The sequence below is a fragment of the Podarcis cretensis genome, assembly GCF_951804945.1.
Source record: "Podarcis cretensis genome assembly, chromosome: 15".
Taxonomy (NCBI): Eukaryota; Metazoa; Chordata; class Lepidosauria; order Squamata; family Lacertidae; genus Podarcis; species Podarcis cretensis.
The window spans coordinates 2,197,786-2,219,677 of NC_137185.1; the positions used below are offsets into that span (position 1 = coordinate 2,197,786).

General features: G+C 47.7%; 2 protein-coding genes across 6 annotated transcripts in view; one reads left to right on the forward strand and one right to left on the reverse strand.

Moving 5' to 3' along the window:
- SSH2 (slingshot protein phosphatase 2) overlaps nt 1–21,892 on the reverse strand; it is a 132,488-nt gene that overhangs the window by 109,491 nt on the left and 1,105 nt on the right. Inside the window, exon 1 of one of the 2 annotated variants that reach the window (XM_079955396.1) lies at nt 20,659–20,791. The exons of the other annotated variant lie outside the window; for it this stretch is intronic. Within the exon in view, the coding sequence (XP_079811522.1) occupies nt 20,659–20,721 (63 nt within the window). The 5' untranslated portion in view covers nt 20,722–20,791. Of the gene's footprint in view, nt 1–20,658; nt 20,792–21,892 lie in introns of those variants that run through there. 2 annotated transcript variants of the gene reach the window in all.
- The window catches only part of EFCAB5 (EF-hand calcium binding domain 5), a 45,066-nt gene continuing 43,738 nt past the window's right edge, over nt 20,565–21,892 (forward strand). For 3 of the 4 annotated variants that reach the window (XM_079955404.1, XM_079955407.1, XM_079955405.1), the window contains exon 1: nt 20,601–20,689. The gene's annotated coding sequence lies outside the window, so the exon portion shown is untranslated. Of the gene's footprint in view, nt 20,690–21,892 lie in introns of all 4 variants that reach the window. The other variant, XM_079955406.1, reaches the window with a different exon arrangement.

Here is a 21,892-nt window from a genome sequence, read left to right on the forward strand (position 1 = left end):
AAGAAAGTGCTTAAATGCACCTTTAACAAAAAACCAGAGGCATTTCTCTTGGGTATGGTTGGCCAGCTGGTGTTGAAGAAGGATAAGAATTTCTTTTTGTATGCTACTACGGCAGCAAGGATTCTTCTAGCAAAGTATTGGAAGACACAAGAGCTACCCACGCTGGAGGAATGGCAGGCAAAAGTGATTGACTTTATGGGATTGGCAGAAATGACCGGCAGAATCCGCGACCAAGAGAAAGAGACTGTGGAAGAAGATTGGAAGAAATTTAAGATGTATCTTAAGAACTATTATAAAATTGAGGAATGCTAAAATGCCGAGGGAAAAGAAGACGTAGAATTGCAGCGGAAAATTGTGATTAATTTTTAGGGTGGAATTGAAAAAGAGAATCAATTTTTATTTAAATTGGTTAAGAAGGGTTGCTGAATAATGGTCTAAAATCAAGGATGCAAAAAGGGAAAGGTATGGGGAAGTCCGGGAAAAGAGGGTTATGGAAATAAGGTTAAGAAAAATGGTTTTGTTTTTTTTTTGTATTTGTTTTTATGTTGCTTTTGTTTATGTTAAAAATTTGGAAATTAATAAAAATTTTATTAAAAAAAAAAAATAAGTACTTAATTCATTCTGGAGCTCTGTTCTTAACCTGAAACTGTTCTTAACCTGAAGCACCACTTTAGCTAATGGGGCCTCCTGCTGCTGCCGCAGCACGATTTCTGTTCTCATCCTGAAGCAAAGTTCTTAACCCGAGGTACTATCTCTGGGTTAGCGGAGTCTATAACCTGAAGGTATGTAACCTGAAGCGTATGTAACCCGAGGTACCACTGTAAATGCAACAAATAAATAAAGAATAAGAGGTGTTTGTTTCAATACCAGGATTACCAACCAAATTTCCCGCCACTGGCAGCAACCCCTCCCAACATAAAAACTGCAGGACACACACACACACACACACACCGCTCATCCCAGCCCTTGTTTTCCTCCAGAACAGCCTCATTTTTAGCTTTAGTGCCTCATTTTAGGGAAACTCCTCCTTATGTCTGAAGCACTGACAATAAATAATAATGGTGATCCTTGGCAAGTCAGGGCAAGCGCTGAAGGGAGGAGCCCTGCCCTGCTCACCTCGGAGTTCAGGCGGAGAAAGTGAGCATAGGAGGAAAGAGAAAGTGGGCGGCTTTGTTGCCGTCTGCCAAGGAACCAGCCTCAGCTCCTCCGAGATTCATCCTGCGCACACAGACCCAGTCAAGGCAGGCCACACGTTAGGAAATTACTTCCGAGTGTGAGAGGGAAATGCTTAGTGGGACAGGTTGTGGCTGCCAGGTGCATGTTGGGAAATGGTCAGAGAAGCGCAGCACAGGTGGTGAAGTGACTCCCCTACGAGGGAAGGTTGCAGCATTTGGGACTTTTTAGTTTGGAGGACAGGTAAGTAAGAGGCGACGCAATAGAAGCTTGCAAAATTGTGCATGGCGCAGGGGAAGCAGATAGAGAAAAGCTTTCCTCCCTCTCTCGTAACGCTAGAACTTGTGGATATCCCATGAGGCTGAACGTTGGAAGACTCAGGACAGGTAAAAGGAAGTCCTTCTTCACCCAGCGCAGTTAAACTGTGGAACTCCTACCCACAGGAGCCAGTGATGGCCACCAACTTGGATGGCTTTAGGAGAGAATTAGTCAAATTCATGGAGGAGCAGAGGGCTATCGATGGCTCCTGGCCACGCGACTATGTTGCACCCCTGTGGTCAGAGTCAGCCATGCTTCTGAATCCCAGCTGCTGGAAGCCGCAGGAGGGCAGGGTGCTCTCGTATTCCGATCCCAGTTCCAGGCTTCCCACTGGGACATCTGGTGGCCACTGGGAAAGATTCCACCTCCTGAAACCCAGAAGAACTGCTGCTGGTCAGTGTACACCATGGGTAGGCAAACTAAGGCCCAGGGGCCGGATCCGGCCCAATCATTGTCTAAATCTGGTCCGCAGATGGTCCGGGAATCAGCGTGTTTTTACATGAGTAGAATGTGTCCTTTTATTTAAAATGCATCTCTGGGTTATTTGTGGGGCATAGGAATTCGTTCATTCCCCCCCCCCAAAAAAAATATATAGTCCGGCCCTCCACAAGGTCTGAGGGAAGGTGGGCTGGCCTCCTGCTGAAAAAGTTTGCTGACCCCTGGTGTACATGGTATGGAACTAGGTGGGCTAGTGGCTAGCATCAAGCAGCTTCCTAAGTTCCTAATTCTGAGTTTCAGAATCTTTCAGATCCTCCTTCCTCAAAGGGAAGAAGAACAGATGGAAGCGAAGGTCAACCACCGCTTGACGGCTAGAGTGTTAGCCAATGAGTGCTGATGACCATGCCCCGGCCAGGTCTTTGGAGGAAGCACAGCTGGTTAGTTTCTATTCCCCGCTCCTCTGCAAAGAGCTGCTGTCCCCTTTCTACCCCCCAAAAGGAGCCTTGCCTGTTAAAATTAATTTTTGGATGATGTAGCAGAAACTCCCTTGGAGGGCGGGAGGGAGGAAGACAAAGCCGGCTTCTGTCCCCCCCGGTTGTTTCCAGCTGGGTGGAGGCCACAGAGCTGTTGTTGGTGTTTTAAAGGCTGCTGAACAAAGTTCTTAGACGACAAGACAATTTCAGGCACCGCGGGGCGTAAGGAAGCCAAGGGAGGGTTGGCAACTTGCTTATCAGGTTACTAAACAGGATGCTTTAACAAACAGCCCCTCCAGACTGTTGTTTTTTTTTAAAGGATATCTTCTGGAGCATGTCATTTACCCAGTAACAGCACATTATAGCAGTGAATTTATGCTGGACCATTCACACGCCCTTCTGCTTTATTTGTTGCTCTGCAAAACTTTGAATCATAGAATTATAGATCCAAGGGTAATCTAGACCAACTGCCTACAATGAAGGAATCAATCACTTCCCCGGTGTTACTGCATTATTGCTATCAAAAACCACAGGAACATAAAAGCTGCCTCATGCTGAGTCAGACAAGTGTTTGAAATTAGCCAGGTGCCAGGAGCATTTTGTGGCTGGCGTGGATCCAACTGCGACCATGTGGAAATCTCTGGATGCCAGGCTGGCAACTGGGGAAAGCAAAAAGTCACTTAGAGAAGAATCTGAAAAAAAATTCCTTGATGTTTGAATTTGTTTTATTCTTGATTGTTTTATTTGATGTTTTAATCATGTGATGTAAACCACTTTGAGATTTGTTCTTTACAATATAAAGTGGTATATAATAATAACAATAACAACAACAATAACAACAACAACAATAATAATAAATTATACCCCGCCCATCTGGCTGGGTTTCCCCAGCCACTCTGGGCAGCTTCCAACAGAACACTAAAATACAATAACCTATTAAACATTAAAAGCTTCCCTAAACAGGGCTGCCTTCAGATGTCTTCTAAAAGTTTGGTAGTTATTTTTCTCTTTGACATCTGGTGGGAGGGCATTCCACTGGGCGGGTGCCACTACCGAGAAGGCCCTCTGCCTGGTTCCCTGTAACTTATTAAATGAGTAATAATAAGAAACAACTCCATTGCGGAAAAAACATAACGGCACCTAGACATTCCATTGTGGGGACTGTAACCCAGGTTTAAGATGCCATTTGGAGATTAGACTATGTTATCTGAGTTTCTAACGCTGAGACAGACCATTGGTCTATCTAGATCAGCACTGTCTACACTGACTGGCAGTGGATCTCCAGGGCTTCAGACTGGGTTCTCTCCCAGCCATACCTACAGAGGCCACCTGGGAGTGAACCCGGGACCTTCTGCATGCAAAGCAGGTGCTCTCCCCCACTGAGCTGTAGCCCTTCCCCATCTGAAGGGACGCTTGCGCTATGCCTCAACAAAGTGGGATCAAAACAGAAGCAGAGCTTGGGTGGCTACCTGTCAGGGATTCTTCAGCTGTGATTCCTGCACTGCAGGGGGTTGGACTAGAAGACCCCGAGGGTCCCTTCCCACCCTACAATTCTATGAAATAATAGTAATTTTTAAAGATGTATTCCTGTTAACAAAATTACTGGACTCGAGGTGTCAAGCAGACAAAAGAAAGCAGAGTTTTCAAACTCTCTGACCGCACCAAAATTACAAGGAAACTCTTGTCCATAATGACACTGCTGCATGGGGCAGAGGATTCTGGGTATGCCCACAAGGGCCCAGGAGACAGAAGCATATGACTTCTGTACTATTAAGGGGCTGCGCTGCCGCCGTCAACAGGCTGCCAAAAGCAGCTGGAAGGCTGGCAATTATAAGCTGGTCAGTTTGCTTGTTTTTCCGCCGTAAGGCTCTGCAGCACAACATTCCACCACGGTGTGGATCAGGCAGAGAAAAGAAAAGAAAAGAGAGGAAATTACACAGAGGAGCTGGATAATCACGGAATATGGGCAGAGGCCGCAAACAGAGAAACTAGAAGTTTTGTTTGCTTTCAGGACACAACCATGGCAAGAGATTGCAAACAAACATCACATGCCGACTATAGGCCTTGCTTCCCCCACCTTCCAAAAAATGTACAAAGGCCTAGTCTACAAGTAGGAACATGATCCTTATCGACCAAGAGCAAATCTTCTGTGAGTGTTGCAAACGCCAAGACGACGACTAGGATGCCCAACAGAAAGCCAAGCCAGTGCCCTCCAGATGTTTGTGGCTACAACCCAAACCAACCCGAGCCAGAATGACTGGATGAGGCCGGGGCTGATTGGGGCACAGCTGTTCTGGCTGAGGCGAGCTGGATCCAGGAAAAGGGGACAACTTTTATTGACTTATTGACTGCATTGATATCCCACCCTTTTCTCCAAGGAGCTCTAGCTGGTCACACAGTTCTCCTCCCCATCCCCCTCATTTAATCTCCACAACAACCCTGAGAGGGAGGTGAGGCTGAGGGGCAGTGACCGGCCCCCAAGGTCACCCAACGACCTTCATGATCGAAGCGTGATTTGAACCCTGTCCTCCCAGGTCCTAGACCAGCACTCTAACCACTGCACCACACTGGCTGCAAGTGTGCAACTGACTAATCACATATTGGCAAATAAGAGTCGATTGTTTTTTTTAAGCACCAACTTCACTGGAGCTTTTTATTACTGTTGCTACATTTCTGACCCTCCTTCTCTCCACCGAGCTCAAGGCGGTGTGTGCAATTCTCCTCACGAGGAGGGAAGGCCCAAGGCAAAAGCAAACAGAGCAAGAGATGAGAATCTTACCTTTGCAGCACGCAAGAGTCTGAACAAACACACACCCCTACCTCCATCTGTGACAGTCTGGAGCCACATTGCCGCCAGGCAAAACCACCTGAGGAGGGCATGGCAGCATCTCTACTTTCAATAAAGAAGCCTGACTTACACTGGGCGCTTGGTACCACTCACTCGGGAATACAGTTTTAGTAGAGACGATAACACATAATTTGAGAGGTAGGACCTGTGGTCACTTTTTATGCTGTTTGGCATTCTTTATGACATGTACAGAAGAACAATCACTCCTGAGGCAGCCATCACTGCAAGCCTGGCAAATCTGGAACTCTACTTCACAATCAGGTAACACTAGTATTCCTTCTTTATGCGAAGACAACTTTTATTCTCACTTCTTTCTTTCTTTCATGCCCCGGACTTTGACACTTAACCTATGAGTGACTACACTTATTTTACGTGGCAATTTTATGAGCCTGCTTTTCTACGTTTCAACATACACCTATCTCTATAACTGTTTGCTCTGTTTTATATACGTTATGAAACATTAATTATTATTTGTTTTGCAAAGACAAACAATAAGCAAACCAGGCAACAACGGCTTTCATTGCATTGCCCAGCTATTTAAAGATCAACTCTTCCATACCAAAGTATTAATGGCCTTGTAACTTCTGTGGGTTAAATCACAGAGCCTAGGATTTGCCGATCAGTAGGTCGGCAGTTCGAATCCCCGCGACGGGGTGAGCTCCCGTTGCTCAGTCCCTGTTCCTGCCAACCTAGCAGTTTGAAAGCACAAAGTACAAGTAGATAAATAGGTACCACTCCGGTGGGAAGGTAAACGGCGTTTCCGTGCGCTGCTCTGGTTCGCCAGAAGCAGCTTAGTCATGCTGGCCACATGACCTGGAAGCTGTACGCCGGCTCCCTTGGGCAGTAAAGCGAGATGAGCGCCGCAACCCCAGAGTCGTCCACAACTGGACCTAATGGTCAGGGGCCCCTTTACTTTTACCTTCAATAGCTGGAGCTGAATGCAGGAGTACTGGGTTGGAACCAACCATCTTCTACACAGAGGAAACCCACTTAAGGAAATGGACCCAAGGACTGGCACTGGATGCAATCCACTGCTTTTGTGGGAGTCCAACCTCAGTACCCAGTGCATCTAAGAGCAGTTCAACAGTAGACTGGACTCCCTCAGAAGGTGGTGGACTCTCCTTCCTTGTTTTAAGCAGAGGTTGGGAGGGCATCTGGCAGGGATGCTTTAGTTGAGATTCCTGCATTGCAAGGAGTTGGACTAAATGACCCGGGGGTCCTTTCCAACTATACAGTTCTATGATTATATGGCTTGGCCGGGGGGGGGGGGCAGTGAGAGGCTTGTCACAGAGAGATATGGAACTGGGAGTAAGCTCTCTTTAAGCAGCACCATGCAGCCTACAGTTCCACCCGATGCAAAAAACCCCAGAAAACCTGCAAAAAACGAGAGGAAATGTAGCTTTTATCATACCACCCCCCTGGCATGCAAGGAAAAACAAAAGCTCATGACAGTTAACCTCCAGATTTACATGCTTGCCAAGATAAGCACTCTTGAAAACAGGACCCCATAATATTTAAGACTGCTAATCTATATCAAAGCCGCCCATGGACCAATTGCACCTTTGTGGGTCTCTAGCAAAAGACCTTAACCTTTTGCTGTATCATTTACAGCTAATTGTTTGGAGTGGGGAGACACAACAGCATCCTAGGCATTTATAACCGTTTTCTGTGCCCCATCGTTGAGCGAGGAGAGAAAGGCTGTATCATGAGCCGATATCAGGAGAGAGATTATGAAGCCGCTTAAGCTTCTGGCAACACATAAGCACAAAGATCTCAATTCACAGCCACACTATCTCTTAGGCTGCAGCTTTTTCTGCTGCAGAATTCTAACTGTGTGTTTTTGTTATTTAAGCACGTGTGGCCTCAGTTATGGTGTTAAGCAACCCTAAAAGAAAACCTATTCACCACCGCTATGAAGAACTAAAGCCTCTCTCCCCCACCTCACCTAAGAAGTGTGCCTGGATTATTTTGGGGTGGGGGTGGGAGACAGAGTTGCTTTCTGATTCAATTGCCATGTGCAAGTCATTAGTCACAGGCTCAAGTCAAAACATACTCCACCCTGCAGGAAATTAAAAAAAAGAGAGAAACACACACACACACACACACACACACACACACACACACACACACCCTCCTGGCAAGCACATTCGCCTGTCACCGGAGCTGAACCTTTGGGAGTTTTCGTTTTACATAGTTTCAAGAGCAAAAGCCGCAAATACCAGCCGGAAGCCGTGAGCAGTCAGAAAGAATCAAACGGGACATGTCAAGTTTCAGCTAACACTTTCAGCATCACATCCTCTCCTGCTTTCTAAATGCCAAAACACACTCACAACACGAGGCACCCAGCTGTATTTTTTCTTAAATTCCATGCATAGTTTTGGAGAAGCAGAAGCCCTTCACTTTTGACGGGAAAACTGGACCAACACTAAAATTTGCGCGGTTTGCGTTTTGAAGGCGAAGTTCAGTTGCCTGACAAGGAAACCTCTTAACCCAGTAGGACTTTGCAACCGATTTGGCTGTCCTGCAGTATGGTCACAGTGAACAGGAGCCTCACCCTTTAACAGGTTCATGGCCCTAGAAAGGCAAGTGTACCAAACTGGCTTGAATACCATTATTATTATTATTATTTCCTTTTAAAAGTTCCTAAATTTGCAATGACTACCAGGCATGCTATGTCTCTGCAAACCCTCCTATCCCAGACCAAACATTGAGATCTTCCAGAGAAGCGCTGTTAGCTGTTCCCCTTGTTGCACAGAGCCAAGTGGCCTCATCCAGAAACTGGGCGTTCCTATTCTGCAGAAAACTCTTCCACCAGAGATTCAGTGCGCAACCTTACCCTTGACTTCCAGGTGAACCTTGAAGACTCCTTTATGCTAACACACCAAGTACTTTCATAGAACTGTAGCGTAGGAGGGGAGCCTGAGGATATCCAGCTGTTCCACACAGGGATCAAACCTGCCACCTTGGCGTTATCAGCATCACAATCTGACCAAGTGAGCTATCCATTGCCCTTAAGTAATCTTTATATTGCTTTGTAATGGTGTTTTGTCTTTTTGAAAATCATATGCCATCCTGGTATTTTACAATATGTAGCGTAAGGTAAGGTAAAGGAACCCTGACAGTTAAGTCCAGTCGCGGACGACTTTGGGATTGTGGCGTTCATCTCGCTTTACTGGCCAAGGGAGCCGACGTTTGTCCGCAGACAGTTTTTCCAGGTCATGTGGCAGCGCACGGAAACGCCGTTTACCTTCCCGCCGGAGCGGTACCTATTTATCTACTTGCACTTTGACATGCTTTCGAACTGCTAGGTGGGCAGGAGCAGGGACCGAACAACAGGAGCTCACCCCGCCGCAGGGATTCGAACCGCCAATCTTCCATTGGCAAGCCCAAGGCTCAGTGGTTTACACCACAATGCCACTATTATGAGAGATGATTACAATGGATATAGAAACCATCAGAACCATCACTATAAGTCTCTGTCCTCAAGGCGCTTACAGACCAAATTCAGCAGGAGAGTACACTGCCGGCTCATGGGGCAAGGCACTCGCAACGAGCCCCATTCCCCCCATCATAATTGGGGGGGGGGCGGTTCAGCTATTAGCAACATGGGGAATAATGTCACCAACCGGGCTTCTGCAAATATAACTGAGGAAGCATGTGAAGGGCTCTGAAGAACCCTTGAAATTATAAAGAGGCAGAGAGATGGGGAAGATGGAATATGCCAGCTGAAAGCCCGGAGGCAAACAGTTTGCCCTACTCAGGCTAAGAACACACTCTTTCAAGTACATTCGGAACTCATTCTTTCTCTCAAATAATTCTGGGCACAGCAGTTTGCTAAGGGTTATGGGAACTGTTGATTCTGTGATGGGTACATCACATCGTCCGGAATGCTTTGAAGGAAAGAATGAATTCCAAACGTGTTTAGCCAGTGTGGCGTAGGGGTTAGAGTGTTGGACTAGGACCTGGGAGGCCAGAGTACAAACCCCCACTGGGTGATCTGGGGGCAGTCATTCATTCTCAGCCTAACCTACCTCACAGGGTTGTTGTGATGATAAAACCGAGAAAGAGAACTATGTGCACCATCCTCGAGCTCCCTGAAGGAAAGGTGGACTATCAATGCAACCAACAACTAAACAACAACAACACGTACTCAGCCCAAGTCACTCCTGAGTTTTGACCGCTGGCTGGAGCGACAATGGTGGCAAGCTGCCACGCTGAAGCCAGGATCGAGGGTGCCTCATTACAAAGCCAGATTACCAGGCGTCCGCTAATGGAATTAGCCAATTACTAGGTGAGGTTTAAGTGCGAGAGCCACTCGAGTAGCCACTCAGCACGGGCAAGGAGCCATCCTCCAAGCAGTTAGGCTCCAGTTGAGCAGACACAGGCCAGATCCACCACCCGCTCTGACACTCTCTTGCGCAAGCCCCATCGTAATGATTGGGAGGGCCGGAAATGCACCTTGCTTGTTGTGATGGCTGTGGGTGCTCAAAGCAGGATGATCAATTTGTAGAGGGAGCTTTGTATGCAGGACCCTGGTTCAGTCTCTGACATCTCCAGATAAAAGGAGCATTTCTTAGTTGATGGGAAAGATCCTTCTTTGCCAAGGGCCTGATCTGCACTACATTTAAAGATCTATGATAGCCACAGCTTCCCCCGAAGAATTATGGGAGCTGTAGTTTGCTAAGGGTCCTGAGAGTTGGTAGGAGAACCCTATTACTCTTGCAGAGCTACAATTCCCAGTGTGGTTTAACAGTCAATCCCTCCATGCAGGGAGCTCTGGGAATTGTAGATCCGTAAGGGAGGAAGAGGAGTCTCCTAACAACTCGCAACATCCTGAACAAACTACTCTTCCCAGCATTCTTTGGGAAAAGCCGTAACTGTTTAAAGCGGTACAATGCTGATTTAAATAAAAGGGGAGACGATCCGCATGTGTTTACCAGAACAAGGAGGTTTGGGAGTGTTATTCTGAGGGTGGGCGCAGCACCCTGGGAAGAGCAGCCTTTCCCAACCTGGTGCCCTCCAAATGTTGTTGGACTACAACTTCCATCATCCCCGGTTAGAGGACATGCAGGCTGGGGCTACTGAGAGCTGGAGCTCAATAAAGGCCACAGGTGCCCCACTGCTGTTTAATATAAATGCAGGAAAAGATGCAATTCACACCCAGGTCACCAAGGCGAGCCAGATTTTATTTTAAAAAAGAAGCCTTCACCTCTCTAATGCCCCAAGTGCATATACCCACAAGAAAGTGCCACCGTGCACGTCTCGTTTGCACCAGACAAAGGAAGGCAAAGTCCAGCGGTGACCAAGATAACACAGTCTCCTCCAACCTTATCCAGACCTTCAGAACATCTTGCAGCCGGCATAAATCTCTCTACCTGGCTGTTGCACCAGATTATCCTTTCTTGGGCAACGCTCTCTGCATCTCCAGTGTCAAAGCCTTCTGTGTGGTTCACGGAGCGGTCCTGTGAGTTTTGAGGGATTTGGCAGAGAGCTGACTGGAAGCCAATGAGCGCTCACTCTCAGGGTGACCCAGGACTGAAGGCACCTTTGGATGTGAATATCTCTCTCACACACAATGTGCAGATGCACCAATCTAATAATAGCAGTAAAGGTCTCGCTTGAATGCTCTCAAGTGCTTTATAAGCGTTAAGAGAGTGTCATGGTAATCCTTAGCCCAGAAACACAGACACCCCCATCCAACCCCCTTTCGTTGCAGATGATGGAGGGAGGAGGAGAAAGACCTGCTCCCAACCCACACAAGGTCTCCTAGTGGTTTTGCAGAGGTGAGTTTCCCACAAGGGATTCTCCCTGGAAGCTTCCCTTTGGGTAACTTGGATGGCCACTGTGAGAAAAGGTTGGTGGACTAAAGGAGCCCCCTTTGGCCTGATCCAGCAGGCTCTTCTTAGGTTCCTCTTCACAGCTCATTTCCTCTGGCCAGTACCACAGCTCTCTTGGAGTAGGGCCTCATAAGGACAGCCTTGGCCACCCTGGTGCCCCATAGATCTTTTGGGCTACAACTCCCATCAGCCTCAGCGATCACAGCAGCCACAGGCAGGTCCATTATTTGGAGGGGGCATGTAGCAAACTCTTTTCAAGGCCACTTCAGCCAGCACCCACCACCATGCCTTGCAGCAAAAAGTTCTACAGCTGAGCCCTGCACTGTGTGAAGCAGCTTCCTTTCACTTGACCCAGATGTGGAGCCCCTTACAGCCAGAGGGGGCAGCATTCCCTTCTGGGCAGCCTCCTGGGGGACACATGCGGTGGCTGGGTAACAGGTCCAATAGGCTGGTTTCTACATACACACACCGCCACACAGGCAAATGAAGAGGCGTTCTCCGAGTTCAAGGGCGCATTTAATGCCAGACAAAAGCACTCAAGGACGGTGAGGGGCATGGCCTACTCAGACTTCCGAGGGCCACCTAGAGAGGACGGAAGGACCGCATTCAGGCCCCAGTCCTGTGTTTCCCCACCTCTGCCCTAAACTTTCTGCCAATTAACTTCACAGGATGACCCATAAGCTCTAATAGTGAGAGAGGAAGGCCTCTCTACCTGCTTCCACTGTGCATTGGTATGTAAACCTCTGCCATGTTCTGCCCCCCTGCTGCCAAACTTCCTTTCCCCCAACCCAAGCCTAAAAGCCCCAAACGCTGCCTCTGGCACCCTTGGGTGACCCATTCCTGGAGGAAGCAGCAGGGTGTAAGGCTCTGGCAAACATCTCCCTCCACGCAGAGCCCTGGAAAAGATTCCCTGACACAAGGGAGCTTTTGGATCATCCTCTCCTCTGACTGACAAGGAGGCAGATGGCGGCGTTTGTAACTGTGATGCTTTTAAGGGCGGGGGGGGTGGAGGGAGAAGAAGGAGGAGAAGAGGCAGAGGAATATGCCTTTGCGACAAGGAAAATGGCCATCTCTTCATTTCTGGGTCAGCCGCCTCTCTGCCCTGCGGGGAAACAATATGGTCTCTTATTGGAGCAAGAAAATAGGCTTTGGGAGGATATAACGGAAGGTCTAGACACCCCGCCCAGAACCATCGTCCTTCTATAAAAGAGAGAATTGAAGGGGGGGTGCATTCAGTGTAAATAATAAAAGCCCAACACATTTTTCACAAAAAAGGAGAGATGGCTCTGCTTCTTTGTTTTCTGCTTCTGTGGCTCTGAAGTCAAACTCAGCCCCAACAGAGATCGTTTGACAGCAGGATCATGTGGCAACATCTGCAAACAACAAACTGGCAACTGCATTCACCCCTCAAAGTGCTCGAGATTTGTTATTTACAGCCTGTTCAACACCTCCATGGTTCCAAGACTCGTTACCAGACAGGGGGAGAAGTGGACCTCCTAATCTTGCCAGACTCCAACTCCCAACAGCCAGTATGGCCAGTGATCAGGGATGATGGGAGGGAGTCTGGCAACATCTGCAGGGTCATAGATGTCCCCCATCCCTGCTGTAGTGGGTGGGCTAGCGAGACCTGGGTTCAAATCCTTATGTGGTGCTTGATCTCTTGTCTCAGTCAGATCAACCTTAACATGGCTGAGATACACATCCCAAGGCCGTGATTTTGCCCTTCAGATGCTGCTGCTCTGTAATACCTGGTCAAGATTCAAAAACAATGGGGATGGGGATGAGTAGGAATGGGCAAGTCCAATTCCAAATCCCCACTCAGCCATGAAGCATCCCAAGTGACCTTGGACTAGCTCATTGCTCTCTCTCAGCCAAACCTACCTCACAGGGTTGGTCTGAGGATAAAACCAAAGTGTGTGTGGGGGGGAGAGTCATCTATATCATTCTGGATTCATTGGCGGAAGGGCAGGGTGAAATAATTAATGATAATAGTTCCAAGCGGGTTCTTTTCTCACCTGCAACCTTGCACCCTCCAGATGTTTTGGACTACAACTCCCATCACCAACAGCTGTGCAGGGTGGGCTGAAAGGAGTTGTAGTCCAGCATCAGGTGCACACTTCTAGGTAGCCCAAGTCAAGGTAGTCAAGTCTGTTTTTGCAGTTGCCCCATGGAAGCACCAAAATCCATACTGGGCGCGCAACCTCACCTCTCACATCCTTAAAATGAAATGAAACTAAATGAAACGTGCAAGGCAACTTGTTTCTAAGATGCGCCAATGGAGATTCTTTAACAAACTTCAGGACTATCTAGCTACGTTTATAACGTCTCCCTACGAACAAGGTTTTTGGAACACATGAGCGCTGCCCATGAAAAGTGCTCACTGCCTGTCAATCATCCCGAGGACTAGGAACTTAGCTTTTCACACGTACTGTGCCACGCACAAGAGAACAAGGCTGTATAATTATTTCTGCTGCCCTTTGTGAAGAGCAGACCTGCGCATCTAAGCTGTGACCCACCAGGCTGAATATAGTCAGCCAATCGTGGATTCTGTTAAGTCTTCTGATTTTGCTCCCAGTAGAGGGAGTTTGGGGGTGGGGGTGACAACAGCTAATGGCAGATGGGATACATTTGGAATGGTGGATCACAAGACACAGCAGGGCAGGAACTAAATGAGCTTTTCAAAAATAATAGTAATCATAATCATAATCCCAAATCCACTCTCCGCTCAAAGAACTACACCTGCATCACTTTCCAGTGAAAGAGAAGTATCAGCCTCCCCAAACAGCAGATGGCTGCTGAGCTCCTCTACAGCTGGGTCTGAGGGCTTTGGCGATTCCCAAGAGACACCCCCCCCCGAATTTTTGCCTACCCTGACTGATATAGGCCACATTTAAACCATACTGTGATACCACTTTAAACAGTCATGGCTTCCCCCAAAGAATTCTGGGAAGTGTAGTTTGTTGCGTGTGCTGAGGGTTGTTAGGAGACATGGAATGTAGAAACTGTAGAATCACAAAGGAGGAGTGTGCACACATAGCCAACAGTTGCATGGAGGAGGTCAGAATGAGCTCAGGCTTGCAAGAGGGGTTAAAAATAATAATGCCATTGGGTGGCAGAGAGACTTTGCCTCTGTCTTCACACAAAAGGAAAGCAGTGCCCAACCTGGGGAATAACAGAATAAATGATGCAAGGAGGGAGCTGATGCCCAAGAAAGGAAAATATGTATTAAGGGAACACCTAGCTACTTTAAATGAATTCAAATTTCCAGGGCCTGATGAGCTGCACCCGAGGGTACCAAGTTGCTGGCAGATCTCAGAGCCTGTCTATAACCCTTGATAATTCTTGGAGAGCATGTGAGGTCCCTGTGGAACAGAAGCAGGCAAATGCTGTCCCCATCTTCAGAAAGAGGGGGAAAGAAGACCCAGGTAACTACCGTGTAACTGGTGACACTGACACCAGGAAAGGTTCTAGAAGAGATAATCAAGCAGTCAGACTGTGAGCACTTAGAACAGGGTGCTGTGATTACTAAAACTCAGCATGGGTTTCTCAAAAGCCAAGTCACACCAAGATGAACCTAATTTCTTTTTTTGATATCGAGTTACAAGGTTGGTAGATCAGGGGAATGCTGTGGACACAGTGTATCTTGATCTCAGTAAGGCTTTTGACAAAGTCCCCACATGATATTATTGCAGAGGCTGGTAAAATGTGGGCTGAACGAGGTAACTGTTAGGTAGATTTGCAGCTGGTTGACTGACCGAGCCCCAAGGGTACTCATTAATGATTTCTCACCATCCTGGGGAAAAGTGACAAGTGGGGTGCCGCAGGGTTCTGTCCTGGGCCTGTTGTTCATCATAGAGCCTTATATGTATATTATTAATTTGGCCATAGAGGCACCTGCCAGGTTCTACCCAAATTTAGCAGAGCAACTCAGCAGCTAAATTCTGCGTTCTGAGGCTGGGCTGGCTATCTCAATGTGCAGTGTTCACATCAGACAATATGTACAAGGAGATACATAGAGCCCATTGATATTTATGACAAAGCACTTGAAGTGAGATTGAAAGGGCCTGTTACTAATGCCATCAGCTCTCAGGGAAGGCTCCAAAAAGAAAATTAAGCAGGCATTTAAGGCAATATCTGAGTGGTGTCAGGGCTTTACAGCATATCTTGAGCTTTAGAGTTGGCATAGCATAGCAGTGAAGAGACCAAGCTGTGAGCCGAGAAACTGTCAGTTCAACTGCAAAACTCACCCACTGGCTCCAAGTAATTCACTTGTAAGATCCTCATAAGAGCCCTGAAGCTGATTCCAGCCAAACGGGGCCCAACTAGTCCTGTTCGCACAGTGGTCAGTCAGGTGCCTCAATGGGAGTCCCAAAAAGAGGGCATGAAGGCAAGCAGCAAATTCCTCACTTGGGTTTCCCAGCAGCCAGCATTCAGAGGCAAACCTCTCTCAAAGTCTTTGGCTACAATCTTTACTTCCAAAAAACCTGCCTTGGACCCCATATACACGCAGTATGTGACAGTGGGCACTTCTAGGCTGCCACCATTTTTGGGTGCGATTCAATCACATTTAGCCTGCACAATCCTGACGAAAACATCAGACTTTTTATGATAAGGAAAGTGATATGGAAATTCACTGGAAAGGGTGGAACTGGGTTTGATGCCACACCATCTAACCTCCCTTCAAACAAGGAACGTTCATTAAACAGCCAACATTGTCTAATCTCCCTGCAAGCAAATCAGGGGTAAGTGCTCAATAAACAGGTGGTGTGGAAGCATAACTCACTTCCCCAGCAAGCCAACCAGCCCCACTCTGTGCCTGCAGTTCAGGAGGCTGATTAAGAGCTGGCCTTCACCGTTTGGCCAAGGAAGCTTCTTTGGACTAGCAATTCCGCATATATTTATTGTGATCTTTATTGCCTTGTTTCATTGCTTCATTTTATCGGCAAGGCACTTGGAAAACCTCCGGGCAATAAAAGCTCGGACAGGAGTTTAAAAAATGGAAAGGGCTTGGGGAAAGCTCTCTAATAAGGCCAGCTTCTGAATGCTCCTCAAAGTGACCCTGCACAGCTCAAACAAAAAAATATAACCGTAAGCAGAAACCTGAGCATCCCTCAGAATAATAGTGTAAAGATAAACCTCTTCCTCCAGTCTGTGTGGAACCAGGTGTGGTATATCCCTTGGTCAGCAATTGTGATGTGGGTAGGAGCAGGGTAGCAAGGTGTCTGGACATGCTGAATGCCCATCCCTGCTAAAATGGACGTCCGCCTAGTTTCCTCATGCAAGGGCAGCAGGTGGTACCTGTGGGGTGGATTTGGCCCAGGGGCTGCCAGCTGCTGGTTTCGATCATAAACTGTTCAAAATCAAAGAGAGGCAGACTGCAAGGCCATCAGGAATACAGAAACACACATTCTGCAGAAAGCAAAAGCCTCCCGGAGTTCTCTGCAATCGTTTTTTTTTTTTGTGTGTGGAAGCGGATATGGATATGAAAAACCCTTTTGCCAAGAAGCAACACCAATGGTGCAATATATTACTATGATGACTTTAAATGGTGATTGAGCAATGCAGAAATACAAAGAGGGGGAATGGGAAAACACACAGGGAGATGCTGTTGAAGAGAGCACCACAAGGACAGGCCAAGGATAGGGATGGGGGAAAATTTGGTCCGATGAATGGTATAATGCAAACCTAGATATCAAAATGTGTTTATCAGTACAAAGCATGCCAAAAATGCACTAAAAATAATGCATAGAATCATAGAATCATAGAGTTGGAAGAGACCACAAGGGCCATCGAGTCCAACCCCCTGCCAAGCACATAATATACAAACGTGTCAGGGCACATATGACACACATTTGCAATAATGTGTATATTGGGTAAAATGGCATACAAAAATGCAAATGTTAGGTGAAATGCACACTAACATGCTGATTAATTTTCATAAGGACTTAATGTAAACCATTGTGGAAAGGTGGAAAACTCAGCTTAAAACTGGAAAAATGAGAAACTGATAAATCGAAACATGCACATTTATTCATCCTTACCTACGTTTAAAGAGCAAGTAAGACTGACAGAAAGAGGACATCTAGGTAAACATGCAAAGGATGGTGCTGTTAGTGAACTACCCACCCCTTGCAAAAAAAAAAAAATGTTACAAAAGATAGATATCTATGGCGACAAAGACCAATCACTTCAGATGCATTTATAGCCTTCCTCATAACAGTTTCAGGCAGACAAGTTAACAAAACTAAAATGGAGGAAAATCTTGCTTGTTTTTCAAAAAATGATTTGTTGCAAAACAAGGAGACACAAATATATAACACAAGTTAATAGAAAACTGGAAATAAATCAAGTTACATTAGAGTATATGAAGCTTTAGTCTCCCCATCATATTATTCCTAATTGTATTTTTTTTTTGTAACTTAGTACTCTTTTGTTTTATTTTTCTTAATTTTAAATATATTTTAAGTATTTTAAAACAGAAAAGTAGAATGGCAGTGCAGCCCCATCCATGCCTACAACAAGCCCAAATTCTAAGGTCTTGATCCCAGAAAATAATGCACAGGATAAATGACATTTTTAGTAATAAATCAAGTGTGGTGATCGTGGGTTGCCTTTTTAAAAAAGAAACTGGCATCTATACAAGGGGGTGGGACGCGGGTGGCGCTGTGGGTAAAACCTCAGCGCCTAGGGCTTGCCGATCACATGGTCGGCGGTTCGAATCCCCGTGGCGGGGTGAGCTCCCGTCTTTCGGTCCCAGCTCCTGCCCACCTAGCAGTTTGAAAGCACTCTTAAGTGCAAGTAGATAAATAGGTACCGCTTTATAGCGGGAAGGTAAACGGCATTTCCGTGTGCTGCGCTGGTGCTGGCTCGCCAGAGCAGCTTCGTCACGCTGGCCACGTGACCTGGAAGTGTCTCCGGACAGCGCTGGCCCCCGGCCTCTTAAGTGAGATGGGCGCACAACCCTAGAGTCGGACACGACTGGCCCGTACGGGCAGGGGTACCTTTACCTTTTTATACAAGGGGGTGGGAGAAGGATGATAACGTAAGTACAGCAGGAGATTGGAACTGGCTACTTCCTCATATACCCACTATTGAGAGTACAGTAATCAAGTTGGCAAGTACAAGGGAGAAGGCCTTTCTGCTGTGGTTCCATGTGCCTAGAATGAATTACCAGCCTCTCTCCGACTCAGGCCCTGTCCCTTCAGGTGGATGGGAAAGTCCTAAAGACCCATTTGTTTTTCTCTGTTATTTCCAGAGATGTTTCGATTCTCCTGCTGCTGATTTTGGCAACTGGAATGTCCTGTATTTTAGTATTTTAGGACCGGATGTCGTTGTTCTATTCTTAGGGACATAGGAAGCTGCTTTATCCCAAGTCAGGTCACTGGCCCATCAAGCTCAGCATTGCCCATGGCGGCTGGAAACAGTTCTCCAGAATTTCAGTCAGGTCCCAGTCCTAAGTCGGAGATGCCACTGAGACCTTGAACCCAAGACCATTGGCATCCTAAGTAGGCCCTCCACCACTGTGCTCCAGTGGCCCTTCTAGCTGGCTTCTACAAGTGGTTTGTTTGCTATTGTTTCTGTCTGCATATTTATTAGAGTTTCTTATATCCCAACTTCCAGGGGGGGAAATCATTCCAAGAGAGATTAGGAGAAACAATGAGGCATGTTTTTAAAAACCACAACAAACAACACCAACATATAACAAAGTAATCAGGATCCTTTCCACAGGGCAGATGGTGGCAGAATTACTATTAATTACATTAATTTGCTGCATTTTTAGTGTAAGCTTTCTTGAAAGGTCTGTGCCCTTATAAAGGCAGCCCCAAATGTACACACAGGTACTCAAAAAAAATCCCTTCTTTAAAAAACAACAGCATTCTAAGGTGCACATCCTTGCAAAACAAGAACTTAAAACTTGAAATGAGTCATTGGATGGGGAAGTCATAGCTCAGTAGTACAGAGTCCCTGCTTTACATGTAGAAGGGCCTAGGTTCAGTCCTCAACATCTCCAGGTAGGGCTGGGAATGTTCTCAATCTGAAACCCTAGAGAGCGGCTGCCGGTCACATTACCCAATACTGAGCTACATGGACCAATAGTCTGATTTACTGTATGGCAGCATCCCATCTTCTTATTTCAAGGAGGCTTGCCTGGTGCCTTCATTACATATCTTTAGCCACTACGTGAAAGCCTTTCTCTATAACCAGGCCTTTGGGTGATCAACATTCCATGAACTTTTTAAATGTGTTGGAGCAGGAGGTTATTGGTTTCTTTTTCTTTTATTATGTATTATGTGATCGCATTTTGTATTTTTATGTGGCGAAACCACCCTGTGATCTTCAGATTAAGGGCGGTATACAAATTTAATAAATTAATAAATAAGACTCTTTATTCAGAACCAATGAGGACTAGAATCTTACTTTGCTTTTAGGGAAATGACTGTAACCCAGATGGTAGAGCATCTGCTTTTGCATGCAGTAGGTCCCAGGTTCAGTCTCCAATGGCTTCTCCAGGTAGGGCTGCGAGAGCCACTACCAGTCAGTGCAAACAACACTGAGCTAGATGGACCAGTGGTCTGACTTGCTGTACGCTCTTCCTATGTCCCTGTTTCAAATAAGCCCCTTAATTAAGAACCACGCGGACTGGGCTTGTGCTTTATTCTGAAGGGATATTTTGCCTGGTTCAGTACAAGGCAGTCTCATTTTGGAAGCAGCCGCGTTTCTCAATACTGGCTGCTGGAAACCACAGGAGGGGAGAGTCCACTTGTGCTCAGGTCTTGCTTGAGGGTTTCTCTTTGGGGCATCTGGTTGGCCACTGTAAGAACAGGATGTTGGATTAGATGGGCCATTGGCCTGATTCACCTGGCTCTTTTGATGTTCTTATGGGGAGGGCAAGACTATCAGTTGCTGCTAGCCATGCTGGCAATGCTCTGCCTCCACAGCAATGCTTCTGAATACCCGTTGCTGGAAACCACAGGAGGGGAGAGGGCTCTTGTGTTGGAATCCTGCTTGCAGGTATCCCACAGACACCTGGTTGGCCCCTGGGGGAAGAGGATGCTGCGCTAGATAGGCCCCCTTTGGCCTGACCCAGCCGGGCTCTCCTTGCCTTCTTATTCCTGTGGTCCTCCTGAGATAAACTGTAAATAAAGAGACGCACACCCCTTTCAAAAAAAGGAAGCTTTAGCCCAAATTTAGCTCCGCGCCCTCATTTAGTCAGGAGGAGAAATTAAAGGAGAGGCGTGTGGTTGGGGGTGGATGGCAGAATGAATGAATGAATGAATGAATGAATGGAGGGGGAAAGACAGAATGAATGGGCTGCAGCTGTCAACGCGGGCCTAGAGGGGGCCAAGGCAGAGGAGGGGGACGGCGTCGGGAGGGGGACAAAATACCCCGGCGAGAAAGAGCAGCGCGGAATCGGGGCGGTTGGCCGAGAAGGGAGGCAAAGAGCGGCGCGCGAGGATGCCGCGCATGCGCGCCCGGCCTCGCGCCGGACCCTATGCGGCGGCGGCGGCGGCGGCGGCGGCGCCTTCCCCCCTGGCGGCTGAGGGAGCGCGAGGCGCCGAGAGAGACTCACCGAGGCGCAGGGGCTGGAGGTGGCGCTCGGGGTAGGCGAGCGCTGGACCGTCACCAGAGCCATCGGGGCGCGGCGGCGGGGCCTCCCCGGCCGGCCTGCCGGGAGCCTTTTCCCTCCTTTCCCTGTCACTCCATGGCCGGGCGGCGGAGAAGGGGGGAGGGCGGGCGGCGGCTGAGGCGACCGCGAGGGGAGGGAGGGGGGAGGGATGGAGGGCGCGTCGGCCTCGGCGGAGACCACAGCTGCTGCTGCTGCGGCGGCGGCGGCGGCAGCTCCTCGCCCGCCAACAGTCTCTCGCCGACTGAGGCGCGGCGGGGCTGGGCCGGCCGGGCACAATGAAGCGCCAGCGCGCACGCGCCACCTGTCAAGCGGGGGACGCTCCGCCTCCTCCGGCGCCCCGCCCACACACCGCCGCTCCGCCTCCCTGTGCAGAGCTTAACCCTCGCGCTCCCGGTGCTGCGAGAGTGTCTAGGTCAGTGCGGCTCTTGGGGAATGGCTCACCGCCCCCCCCCCCGGCTCCATAAACTCATCCCCAGTGTCCCGCCACCCTATAAAAATGCATTGTGCCCCGCTACCCTGTTTTTTAAAATAGCATTATTTAGGGTACGGTTTGCATGACCCACTAAGGAAGGTAATAACGGCGCAATGGAATTCAAAGTAACAGTTAATTGCGGGTTTGTTCCAAAGTCCGATTTATAGCCATAGGTCCTCGGAAAGAGCAACTTATAGGCGCGAGTGTGTGACACGGGGTAGTACAAAAATAAAGAGATGCTCCGATCTCATCTTGTAGCTAAAAGAAAAGAATATACGGCAAAGAATATTGCATGGAGAATTATTTTTGCGCATACTAAGGAAAATAAGAGTGAAGGAAATTTATAGCATAATATATTTATAAATAACATGCACAAAGCTTCACCTACATACCTACAAGAACTGATATATGAGAAAACCAATAGCTATTACCAGTAATTGGCTAGCTTGGGAAAACTCAGAATTGTGAATATGTGTCCAAAGGAAATAGCTTTGAAAGCAATGAGCAGTAAAACTTTAAATAAGAAGCAAGGAAGGTGTTTTGCTTTAGGCTTCGGTCTGGTCAATTGTAAGTAAATAAGCATTCAGAGGGGCCTCCTTCTGCAACCCCCTGCCACCCCTTTGCCTCTTAGTGCCCCCCTAGGTAATCCCAGGGGGGCAGTACTAACCTCTTTGGGACCCACAGCTCTAGGTGCAAGCAAGAGTT